The sequence below is a fragment of the Amblyomma americanum genome, chromosome 1 (genome assembly GCF_052857255.1).
Source record: "Amblyomma americanum isolate KBUSLIRL-KWMA chromosome 1, ASM5285725v1, whole genome shotgun sequence".
Taxonomy (NCBI): domain Eukaryota; kingdom Metazoa; phylum Arthropoda; class Arachnida; order Ixodida; family Ixodidae; genus Amblyomma; species Amblyomma americanum.
The window spans coordinates 525,878,844-525,890,918 of record NC_135497.1 but is presented as its reverse complement, the minus strand read 5'-3'; the positions used below and the strand labels follow the sequence as shown (position 1 = coordinate 525,890,918).

The window sequence follows — 12,075 nt, the reverse complement described above, 5'->3', positions numbered from 1 at the left end:
CTCCACTTTCAATGCTTCAGGAAATTTCATGGGCAAACTCAATTACACGCGTAACAGCGCTGAAAGCCTGGTCACAGCCATGCTGAAAATCAGAAAACTGTGCATTCATGTTTCAGTCCGGCCTTTCCGAAACGCGGCCAGTGAGCTCATGCAGTGTCTCGTAGACAGACGTTCCATGCGATGTCTCGACGGCCAGTGCCTGCACCACGGCTGCAGCGCACCACTCGGACTCCTGAGGCGGTGTCTTGGTCACCTCATCGTTCTAATGGGCTCCATATCAACCCTTGTAGCAACACTTTTTTCTCGGCATCGCTAGTCTGCAGGAAGGTCCGGGAGCAGCGTGTGCCCTGGCGGACGCCCCATGCTCCTGCTTGGCTTGGTGCAGTATACCCGAGTTCCGGCTCACGTACTATTGCTAATCAGTGACGCCCCGCGTACGCGGAGACTGCGGGCGGCCCTTCCACTAAACGCCCAATGCTTTTAAAAGGAAACCTGCTGTCCGATAGAATTTCCAACGCTTAGAAAGAAGGAGAAAAACGTGCGGGTGTCAGAGAACGCCACGCTACCGGGTGTGGTTCACAGTACGCCGCACTTGCGTGATATCTCTATTTACGGACACTGGCGGTCCGATTTCGTTTCAGCAGCTCGGCTTGTGCGCAGAGCGGGCTGTCATGCCCGCTTTCCGGAAGACGACCAGAAAGGGGGCCTTCGAAACTTTACGTGTGACCTGCAGCCGCAAAACTAGTAATCACCAAATGGTACGTTTACAGTACTCGCAGATAGCACCTAGCCAGTTTACGACTGCCTATTTTGTTTCTCCGCGTGGCGAAGCGGAGATCCGGGTCGGCGGGCTATCTTTTCGGCGTGCATCGCCTGGAGTTTCAAGGCTTCCGGCGCGTGACGGCTTTTACTAAGGGTCAAGTTCCGTGCCTAATGCTAGCACAGCTGCATACCGCGCCACTCTGAGGCGTTTGCATAGCACAAAATTGCGATGATCATGCTTCTTTCATAATCCGTTCCCGTCCTTCACTCGCCAGGTGCTGGTGCTTGTAATTTAATATCACAGTTGACGGCAGAGTCTCCTTGCGTATGAAGAGGCGTTGTATACAGCGACTCAGGGTAGGGAAGCGCCAATCGAGGGTTGCGTTTCCGACGTTTCCGCGCTCATTCTTCTAAGGAAACCACTAGTGGAAGTTGTTGGTTAAAGGAGTAAAGCAAAGCTTCTGGTAGTCTGTTTTATTTTGCCTTGAATGAGGTCTACGAGCCTAGTAATCATGAGAACTAGCTGAAGAAAGCAGTGCGCAGCGTTAAAGGTGCGCTAAAGAGTGTCCTAGAAAACTTCTTTCTCAATTTATAATGTGTTTCTTGGAGTTTCCCTGATCAAATACTTTCAGCCGCAGACAACATAACCGCAAATTAAGCCCGCGGAAATAAATATACGCATGGACTGTTTGCTTTCGCGACAATTCAACTTCATCACCATTGGAAACCCAATGAAAACAATATAATCCGTGAAGGCGCCCAAATTAGTTTTGTGCTTTTTTTAGACACGCCGTAATGATGATGATAGATTTTTATGGCGCAAGGGCATTTGCTGCCAAAGAACACCATGACACAAGGTATTTTCTTCTACTCAAGGCGGGGTCAGAGACTAATTTCCCAATGATTTCACCCTAGATAAGCCGAGCACCAGACCAGGAGAGAGATTGTACCCATTGTACCACCGGTGGGTACCCGGCGGCACTGGGGAACGAACCACGCATGTCCCACATGCGAGGTGGATGCTCAGACCACAAAGCCACCACTGCGATGTTTTTTAGACAAAACGTAAGTAATATATTAATGGAGCTACCGCATATTTGTGGTTCAGAGGACCTGTCACCGAAATAACAAGCCCGAAGCAAGCGGACCATTTTTTGCTCTCCGTCTGCTGCCCCAGCAGTGATGCGGCCGACCGTCTCCTCCGGAGGAATCGCATGCCCTAATTTTTTTCCGTCTTGTGCGCCGGTGATTGCACTTCCACTTTCTCGCACGTCCTGTATCTGCCCCACTCCCAGTTTTCCAATCCCACGACATCCGTGGATCTAAACTTTTTAGTGTTACCCATGGAACGCCGTCGCGTTTTGTGGCAAGGGTTATCAGTTCGAGAGTGATATTCTCGCTCTACCGGATGTTTGTTTGGTGAGAACGTAAAATAATCGAAGTTCGAAAAACATTTCAAAGGGGCTACGCCTGTCCCCCTTGCCGGTGGATGAACCGCGACGTAGCGCATGGCTGCGTCGCGCAGGGCGCAATACCGGGGCCGAGGATTTGCCAGAGACTATCCGCTTCTGCGCTGAGCACTTTGAGGCATGTGCTTTTATAAGAGACGCGAGTCACTCTCGCCACCGCCGGAACGCTCTGCCCGCGCTTAGATTCTCCGCCATCGATAGAATCGAGCAACCAGCCCCGAAGCGCCAAACAGTCGTGCTAAGTTTGTGTGAATGACTTTTCTTAGCATGAACTCATTCCACCCGCACCAATTACATTGATCACCCCAATAATTTTTCTTCTCTTTTTTGTCCCCACCGTTTGTTTGCCAACTCCGGCAATGGTAACTGCGCAAAACGTGTTCACTTGCGCAAACGTTCGCATCGTTCAGTAGGGTCGCTCACTCGAACACTCGACAGGCTGGAAGTGTAGTTTGTTCCAAAAGTTATGCGGCGTTGTATAATGCCGTAAAAGTTCGTCATTTGCAGAAGCTAATAGAACTAACAAGGTTCTGTGCTTGGCCTCGTAAGTGTAGGCTGGTTATTGATGACCTTATAAAATTATGTGGCAGGTAAATGAAGGCATCAGGCTTTGCAGAAATGCACAGTGATATGAGTGATCGCCGAGGTCATGCTCCTGATAGAGAACTAATCAAGTAGCCAGGCCAGTTATAGTTGTTGTGAAAGCACGAAATGTAAACCAAACCAGTAATCCAAGGTAGCACCAGCGCCAGGTTTCTCAACTAAATGCTGTAGGAAGCAAAATGAGTGGTTGGCTTTGTACAACAATCTTTCAGAGCCATGACAATGGTGCTTTCGAGCACAGCAATACAGCCGACGTCTTGTGTAAGTCCTTACTGAAATTTCGCACATTCCGCGGGGATATATGTTTGCTTGTTTCTGCAGCACGTCACGTCTTCAGGAACTTCCCTACAGTGGCATGAGTAACGGCTTGCCCTGCCTGTGTCACACAGGAAGCCTTGCCACTTGCATTCTTCGTCCTGGTCACATGCAGTAGTGAGCCACTTCTCGACAAACCACACTCTGACTGCGCCTAGTACTCTCCAACTCATCATGACAATTTCGAGAGGCAAGCTCTTCACACATACGGGCGAAATAGTCGGTACTATTGGATTGCAGTGAGCCACGCGCACAGAGGGCATGGCTGATAGTCTCATTGAAAGGCTTGGTTGCTGCAGAGAATGTGGTGCACGTTTCCCTAATACATCTCTTTAAATTTAAGGTGCCAGAAAAAAGCTGGCTGCGGCAAGCAAGCGCGCTGTATGCCTGGAGCTGCAGATGTAGGCTCAAACCACTTCCAACCAAAGGAACTGGACAGCACAGTCCGGAGGAGGCAGAGCTGGTCTTCGACATCTGGCTGAGAATGGAAAATCATCTCGTCAACATGCACTCTGGACATGGAATAGGTGATCCAAGGTGTCTCCACGAAGACAGGCTTGAGAGCACGATAGTTTGGATGGACCCCAGTAGGTTTTTGTCGCCCCTGCCAAAATAACTTTTCTAAAGCATACATTTCCTTCAGATTCCCACACATACAAACACTTCAAGAAGATCACCGGGGACAAGATTCTCTTCAAACATCATGTTAAGATGTCATCCCACAGCCAAACATTTGCCTTCGAGGCGTTGCATAGTGCCCTGATTGATATTGCATCAAAGTCTACGCCATATTCCTCAGCAGGAATTCTTGCAAGGCAACATCATATTGCTGTTCAGCCCCGTGCCTAGAGGCAGCTGATTCACTTAAAAAGTGAACCCGTAAACTATCTCATCCTTCAGGTCATTAGTCGGAATGGCCACCTTAAGAAATACCCCGCGTCATTTTAAAGAAAATGCGGAGCGCTGCCATGCTACGGCACAGGAATTCAGGCAATGCACACAGGACAGTAAAGACGACCAAAGCGCGGAAGGACCATCATACAGTGTGCCCCATCGAAATGCGTCCGACTTAAACAAAGTATAATCCTGCATCCGTAATAAATAACTCGTATGGAACATTTTGGAACGATGTCAGGTGTCCGTTTGCACAGTATGTCGGAAAGCTTGTAAATGAAGTTATTAGGAGCAGCGAGCTACGGGAATCCCTCTCTGGTGCATGAGGAACCAGCACAATTGCTTTCCCAGCACCAATGAAGTAGACCTTCACAAGGCTTTCTAAAAAGACAGTTTATTTTATTTATGGGGGTTAACGTCCCTAAACGACGCGGGCTGTGAGTGAAGGACTCCGGAAATTTCGACCACCTGGGGTTTTTTAACGTGCACTGACATCGCACAGTACACCAGCCTCTAGAACTTCGGCCCCATAGAAATTCGACCGCCGCAGCCGGCATCGAACCCGCGTGTTTCGGGTCAGCAGCCGAGCGCCATAACCACTGAGCCATCGCGGCGGCTCCTTTCAAAAAGAAGTTCGCTCGTGGAAGAGAGGAGGTCCCGCTACAGCCAGGGACCCCAGTGAGGCTGCCCTCAGGTTCATCTTTTCTTGAGTGCACCAAGGTGAGGGCTACCAATTCCAATGTCTTATGAAGTTATGTGATGCCCTTCTGCTGCATCAGATGCCGATGTGAGCGCCTGCTTGGCACAAACTTTTCCCGGTTTCTTGCAGATCCACCCGGCTGCAGATTCTATGGAGATGCCCAGACACACGTATCCTTTGATCAACGGTCACGCCGCAAACTTACGTCTTACGCGGACAGACTCGGTTGGACAGATAACACAGATTTTTCTCCCAGCAGAACCTGCCTGCTAGAGAGCACGTAACACAGTTTGGTGTGTAGGAATACTCCTATCACAATCGGGCCCTGTTCCTCTGCTATTTGTCAAGTCATTTGAGAGACACTGTTAGTAGGAAGAAGTGATTCATTGTGCCTGCAGTTACATTTCCCACGACTGGCAGAGGAGCACTTGAAGCATGTATGATACGAGCTGTGCTTGCACCCGCAGGCCAACAAGAATTCAAATTTAGGCATCATCTAGAGTAGCTACGAGCAACCACCGGAAGGATTCTGCGGATACTTCTAATGAAGCCAAAAAGTGTTTTCAACTGCTATGCTTAGTTGCCTTGCACATAATTTTATATTTTACCACCTGGCTCAAATAAAAACAGATGTGTACTTTTTGTTGCGAAGGGGTGACCAAGCCCCCTAACAACATACTGATTTTGAGATGTTCCAAAGCGAAAACATTTCCCCTGCTCCAGCTGCTTATGGCAGCTGGACAAATCGTAGAATGAAATTTTGTGATGCACTGGGAAGGATCATACCTTGGGTAAGCTGTTAGATAGTCGTTAGTCGTGACTCCCTTTTCAATTAGCCAGGTGGTTGAAATCTCACAATTTCGTTCAGTTTTTGTGGTTCTGCTGCGGTTCTAAGATCCATTTAAGCAACTCATGTGGAGCAGTTGAATTACCAATAGGCCTAGGCTACACGAGTATTGAATAAGCTGAGCGCACTCCCTGAAATCAAAAGTGGTCTGCATGTAATATAAAAAACCTCTCAGGCGCTGGAAACAACAACGAGGTACGAGGTGTTGCTGTGCTGCACTGTTTACAAATTGTAGGCGGCCTACATTTTACATTTGTCAGTATTGCGTTTGTTTCTATCAACAACCAATCGATTAAACTAACGCATTTTATTTTGATTCAGATATAGGCGAAATGAAATCTAACAGGTGTGTATGCTGCAAATCAACACGTAAGTGCTTTCAGAATGCAAGAGGGCAGTGGACGCCTATTATTTTTTCCGAGCCGCCGCCCCATCCGCAGTACGCATTGGTGGTATGGGGCGAATCGGTAGCGCCTAGGGAGGAGTTATCAGCCCAACCCTATTTAACGTGGCATTGAGTGGACAGGTGAGTGAACTTCCCACCCACATTCACATCAGTGCCTATGCTGATGATATCTGCATCTGGGCTTCGGGTTCGACACGTTCGCAAATGCGCGCGAGATTACAACGAGCCGTGTCATCTACCTCAAGGTATCTACGACATCAGGGTTTGCACTTGGCAGCTGAAAAATGTGCTGTGGTCGCATTCACGCGCAAGTCTGTCTGCCGCTACCCGGTAACACTTCAAGGGGTTGCAATACAATACGTCTTCCACCACAGATTTTTGGGCATTATTGTTGACCGCGATCTGTCATGCTCGAGGCATATAAATATGCTAAAGAAAAGACCCTCTTTTTTGCCATGTCCTTCGGTTCGTAGCAGGCACTAAATGGGGCCCAACGGAGCGCTCTTTGCTAAGATTTTACGATACCCTCTTTATTGGCTACATTCGTTAAAGCCTTCCTGTACTCTCTAACATGAGTATTTCCTGCTTGCGGACATTAGAGAGTGTCCAAGCGGAGGCGCTCAAGATATTCCTCGGATTACCACGTTGTGCATCGAACAAAGACACGATTGAGGAATCTCGTGCGTGCCCAATATCGATCTTCTTGTCACATGAACGACTTCGTGTATATTTACGCGCGCTTACACGGTACCCCTGTCATCCGCTGAAGGAGATTTTTGATGAGCGACCGGACAGCAGTTTTGCACGTGCCCTGCGCTTCCATCGATCTCCGAATTGCCACCAGACTATGCCTTGCCGCATCATTCCTTGCAGCCACCATGGGTGATGGCCCAGCCTTCAGTATAGCTGCATGTCCCTCGCATAATCCAGAAATCTGTGATGCCGGTTAGCGGACTTAAGCAACTTGCTCTTGCCTACATCTGGTCAGAATACCAAAACTGTGTGCACGTATACACGGATGGATCTGTGTCACCAACGGTATCAACAGCAGCTTTCGCAATCCCCGCTCAGCAGACAACCCGCAGATTCATTTTAGGACACAATTCTACTTCAACCGCTGCAGAGCTTGCGGACCTTCGGGAAGTGATCCGCCATATCTGCGGAAAACCGCCTCAGGAGTGGTCCATTTTCACTGACTGTAAACCTGTGCTACAAATTTTGGGATGCTTCTTACGCCACACCGCCTACCAAGCTCTGGCTCTTGATGCCATTAGTTTCCTGTCACTTGCTCAGGAAAAAGGCCACCGTATAGTGTTTCAGTGGATCCCTGGACACTGCAGACTCGATGGAAATGAGACAGCCGACGCTGAAGCAAGGAGCGCCTTCAGCAGTGTCCGGCGTACAGCTGTGCCGTTCTCTAGACCGGACACCACTTGTCTCCTTTCGGAATCGATGAGGAGTGCGACGGCTAGGTACTGGGCCCTACCACACACTCGACACATACGCCTTAAGCGGCTAGATCCGGCGATGACCTTTTCTGTTCCTCGCGGAATACCACGCCCTATTGCATGCGTGATCCATAGATCACGTTTAAACGTCGCCTTCACGCGCAAATACTTGCAATTAATAGGACAAGCGGACTCCCCAGACTGTACCACATGTGGCGTGCAAGAGACTATAGAACATGTTTTAGTGGTGTGTCCAGCATGTGCACGTTAAAGACATATGCCTGCATCTGTTTTGAGGTCTATGGACAGAAGGACCCTCTCGGAGGATTTGATCCTCGGCGCTTGGCCAGATAGTTTGAAAACTGGTCAGGCAACGCGAGCGCTCTCACGCTTTTTAAGCGACACGGACCTTGCCTCGCGTTTGTGATGTCAGAAAGTGTGCATTTTTTATGTATTTTTTCATCTGCCTCCTCCCATCATCATCACCCGCATCGTGACCCTCTTTTTTCTCCTTTTCCCGTTCCCCAGTGCAGAGTAGAACGCCAGACATCTTTCAGGCCGACCTCTCTGCCTTTCAAGTCAATAAACCCTCTCTCTCTCTCGGTTGCGCCTGAATCAATGACAACATTGACCTGATGTAGCAAGCAGTACACAGAATGGTGGCGGAAAATTCAGCACTATATATATAGCGCCTATCCTCAGGGGGGAGCGGTCAGGGTGGGCTGACCCCTAGCGCTTCCTCTCAGTTGAGCGTCTGCAGCCACGAAAGGGCCTTATAAGCATATTTACTAAATGGAGCCGATCACAATATACATCCCTGTAAATATATTCAACAATGATGACTTGAGAAAGCATGCGCACTTAGTTTGAGGCCCAATATTCATCCCCCCTTTCAGACGTCTCAACTGGACCCAGCTTGTGTGATAGCCCACACTGTTGAAAAAAAACAAAACAAATTAGGACAAACTTGGATCTGCCCCTGGATATCAACCAAGATTTAGCACTCTGGTTACTGCTTCGAATGCACTTTTCTTTACAGTTATTAGTTTCTGCATTATTACTGCAGCTGAAGAAATTAGTATAACTGGACGCCAGAATAACACTTCAGAATTCGCTCTCCAGTTGCCGGCACCTGCAATAAAGGTTTCGAATTAAAACGGGACTGAAACAAGACATATACCCGCACTCGGACATGTATTAGATAAGCAATCAATGACGCCAGACATATTTTCAGCTACCCCTCCGATAACTGCTACTGTAACTGCGAACAACGCTTGATTGTGTTCTGAAAATTACCGGATGGAAGGTGCAAAAGGTGCTGCGCTTCCTATTTCCCATAGCCGGTAATATGGCTCCTGAAAGGAAAATGCGATTGTCTCGGGCAGAGTAATGGGCGTTGTCAAATAAATTCGTCCTGATCTAATTTTGCAGTGCAGAGGGCGGCTGCGGTCTTGTAGAGAATGTGCGTGCGTGTGTGTGTCTGTAGTGCAAGTGAGCAGTGTTTAAGAATGAATGGAATGTATCGTCTGCGACTCGTACCCAATCCTTTTGTTGCATCAGTTGCTTTTTCCATATATCGCTCAACTACATGCCCTATAGACGACTCTTCCGTTGTGCAGTAAGCAAGCTTTATTTCAGGATTTGGTTTCTCATTGAGGCTTGACTAAGGTAGAAACGTGAACATTGCTCGGACTAGATTAGCTAGCTTGAGAGGTACTCAAGCTGTGCAATAGCCTCGAAAAATGCACTTCAGGCTTGCTTCACACGTGTGGTGTATATAGTCACAAACATTCGACGTAAATGCGAAGGCGGGAGACTAGGTTGTCACTTCAGCTGACAAATCTGGTTACCAGCAAGGGCAGTGTCTTTGTCCTAACAGCATACATGCAGTATGCATTGTACTGAACGACCGCAGTGTTTCTGGCAGCAAGGTAGAAGGCGTGACCAAGTTTCTCAGGAACTGAAGCAAATTGGGGGGGGGGGGGGGGGGGGGGGGGGTATGCGTCAGTTATTTCGTACAGGAATTTCAATGATGAATGATTTTATCAGTTTCTTGATTGCACTTTCACACACAATACCGTTCTTGCACTTTTACTTTCACCCCCTTGAAACAAGCTAATATTGAATAGCCAGTGGGAAACGCGTGACAATGCACTTAGTGCCGCCTAGCAGAAAATCGGTCTCGAAACTGTCGACTCAAAGCAGTAACACCACATGGGCTTCAGAGTTTAGCAGCTGAAAAAGTGCGCGATTACCCCGCCGTTGAGCTTACAGTCCTAATGTCGCCAGTGAGCGGAACATGCTGGTTGGTGCATAAATAGCCAACCAGTATAATTTAGGCTAACCAAACACATAATAGAAAAAAACTCCCTTGAGAGCTTTCAGGACACCGACATGGTACTGCGTAGCACCATCATTGATGTGAACTCGGCGTACTGGAAACATGTGTTTTCCCCCGCGCGGCCTAGAGGACCTCAAGACCTGGGAGGACTGGGAGACCCTGCTGCACTCAGAGGACCCGGCCGTGCAGACCATCGCCACAGGCCGGGCTGCCAGTGTTATGGACCTTAGGGACATAAACACTTGAGTGAAGTGGGGTCGTGCGGGTACGCAGGGGCATGCCCCGATTTCCTCTGGACAATAAAGTTTTTCTCTCTCTCTCTCTCTCTAGTTAGGGGCGACACTGGAGAGCGGCGTGGGTGAACAGCCTTCCTTCTGAAATTTTTATGCATCCCCCCAACCACCGAAGCAGTGCCGGGGAAACGAGCTCCCCGGAAGACAGGGGATTTTTTTTCCTTAGGCTGCGATACAGCACTTGAAACGAACGAATCTTAAAAAGACAAGCTTTCGTTTTTTTTTTATTTTCGAACACAGACAGACGATTGGCGGCGTTTGCATTGCACACCAAACTGGATACCTCATTTATGAATTACTGCAATGGATAGCAAATTGTTTACTTCGTAAGTGTACATTTTTTCGTCCATCACCTATATCTCGCGAAGCCGGCATCAACTTCGGGCGGCGCCCTAGCCAGGAATCGAGCCCGTAAACCTAGGATTCGTCAGCCAGCAAGATGTAAACCGTGTTTGGTCTGATAAAAAAACTAAAGCCAAATATTATTCCGTCCTCCGAGGAGGTGAGTGTCCGTGGACGGTTTTCGTTCATTGCATAATTACAGCCCAAAAGAGCAGTTCGCTATGGTCAGAGTACAACAAAGGTGTGACTTCGAAGCGCCACCTAAGGTTAAAGCATCCGCAACTGGGTATACCTTTGTTCACAAACTCCGTGCTTCTAGCGCTGATACATCTGCAGAAGTGCATGTAACATGCTTTGCTGCAGTTCACGCTGTGGCTTACCAGGCGGGCGTCTCTCAAGCACCCACCCACCGGTCGTGATGCCACTCTTTTATCTTTTTTTGCGCTCCTCGCGGAATACTTTCGGCATAGCGGCACTCACGTACTCCGATTTTCGTCATTTTTCTTTCTTTCATCGCGAAGAACAGTCGCGCAGAAACGCGCAGCGGGAACACGCACGCGCACACACACACACGCGCGCACACACACACACACACACACACACACACACACACACACACACACACACACACACACACACACACACACACACACACACACACACACACACACACACACACACACACACACACACACACACACACACACACACACACACACACACACACACACACACACACACACACACACACACACACACACACACACACACACACACACACACACACACACACACACACACACACACACACACACACACACACACACACACACACACACACACACACACACACACACACACACACACAAATTGATAATCTAGTACTCCGACTTTCCTGTAGAAAAGCACTGAATGCACATGCGTTTTGGATCATGTTGTGAACGATAAACTCAGTGGCAAATGCTAGAACCGGTAGCGTTATTTCGAAATGAGGTTACGCGATCGCAGAAGCTTGCTGTTATACTAAGTGGAGTCGCCCATGCCTGGCTGCCGGTAATAGCGCATGTTTAAATAAGCGAACACCAGCACTCATGAGTTTAGGCGCAGGGTCTCAAGGACCGGTTGCTCTGTTACGCAGCCGAGACCCGACTGCTTCTGCACGGCGGCTGGGTATTCCTGGTAGCAAACGCAGTTTAACGGCCGTAGGCATGACGAGACAGCCATCGCTCTGGCACCTTCACAGAAAACAGGGGCGGTATTACGGATCGCTCTCAAAAACAGTCTCAATTTCGAGATCGTGACGTCACAATGACGACACCGTGAGATTCCGACCGCGGAATCGGCCAATGAGGAGCAAGGTTGCAGTGGCTAGTAGCAGGGCTCCGCCCCGGAACCATTTATTCGCACGACAAGGGACCGTAGACTAATGTTTTGCTGTAAAGACGCAGTGAATAAAAAGAGTAATGTTTTATTTTGCTAAGAACTGTATTTCAAACTCAACAGCACAAAGCAAAACAAGCAGTGTTTTCAGTTTTGCAGTTAAGTTTGCTGTTCAGTCACTTTTGTTGCCCCGAAGGTGTGCTGTCAGCGGTAAAGCGTGAACATGTTAGTCTAAAAATAAACAGAAACGCACTGAAGAAAACTAGCAATGTTTC

At 48.6% G+C, this 12,075-nt stretch overlaps 1 protein-coding gene across 1 annotated transcript; it reads right to left on the bottom strand.

Moving 5' to 3' along the window:
• Positions 1 to 5,952: 5,952 nt before the first annotated feature.
• Positions 5,953 to 11,644, bottom strand: LOC144128899 (uncharacterized). The gene is made up of 2 exons (XM_077662689.1): positions 11,547 to 11,644; positions 5,953 to 6,064 (listed from the first exon to the last, which is right to left on the bottom strand). The coding sequence occupies exons 1-2, from the start codon at positions 11,642 to 11,644 to the stop codon at positions 5,953 to 5,955; spliced, it is 210 nt and encodes a 69-aa protein (XP_077518815.1).
• Positions 11,645 to 12,075: the final 431 nt, after the last annotated feature.

Excerpts from the sequence above, each read along its gene's own strand:
- LOC144128899 (XM_077662689.1), bottom strand. The coding sequence starts at position 11,644 with ATGGCTGTCTCGTCATGCCTACGGCCGTTAAACTGCGTTTGCTACCAG. Across the intron at positions 6,065-11,546 it reads GGTCTCGGCTGCGTAACAGA|GCGCTACCGATTCGCCCCAT; the intron begins GCAACCGGTCCT and ends ACTCCTCCCTAG.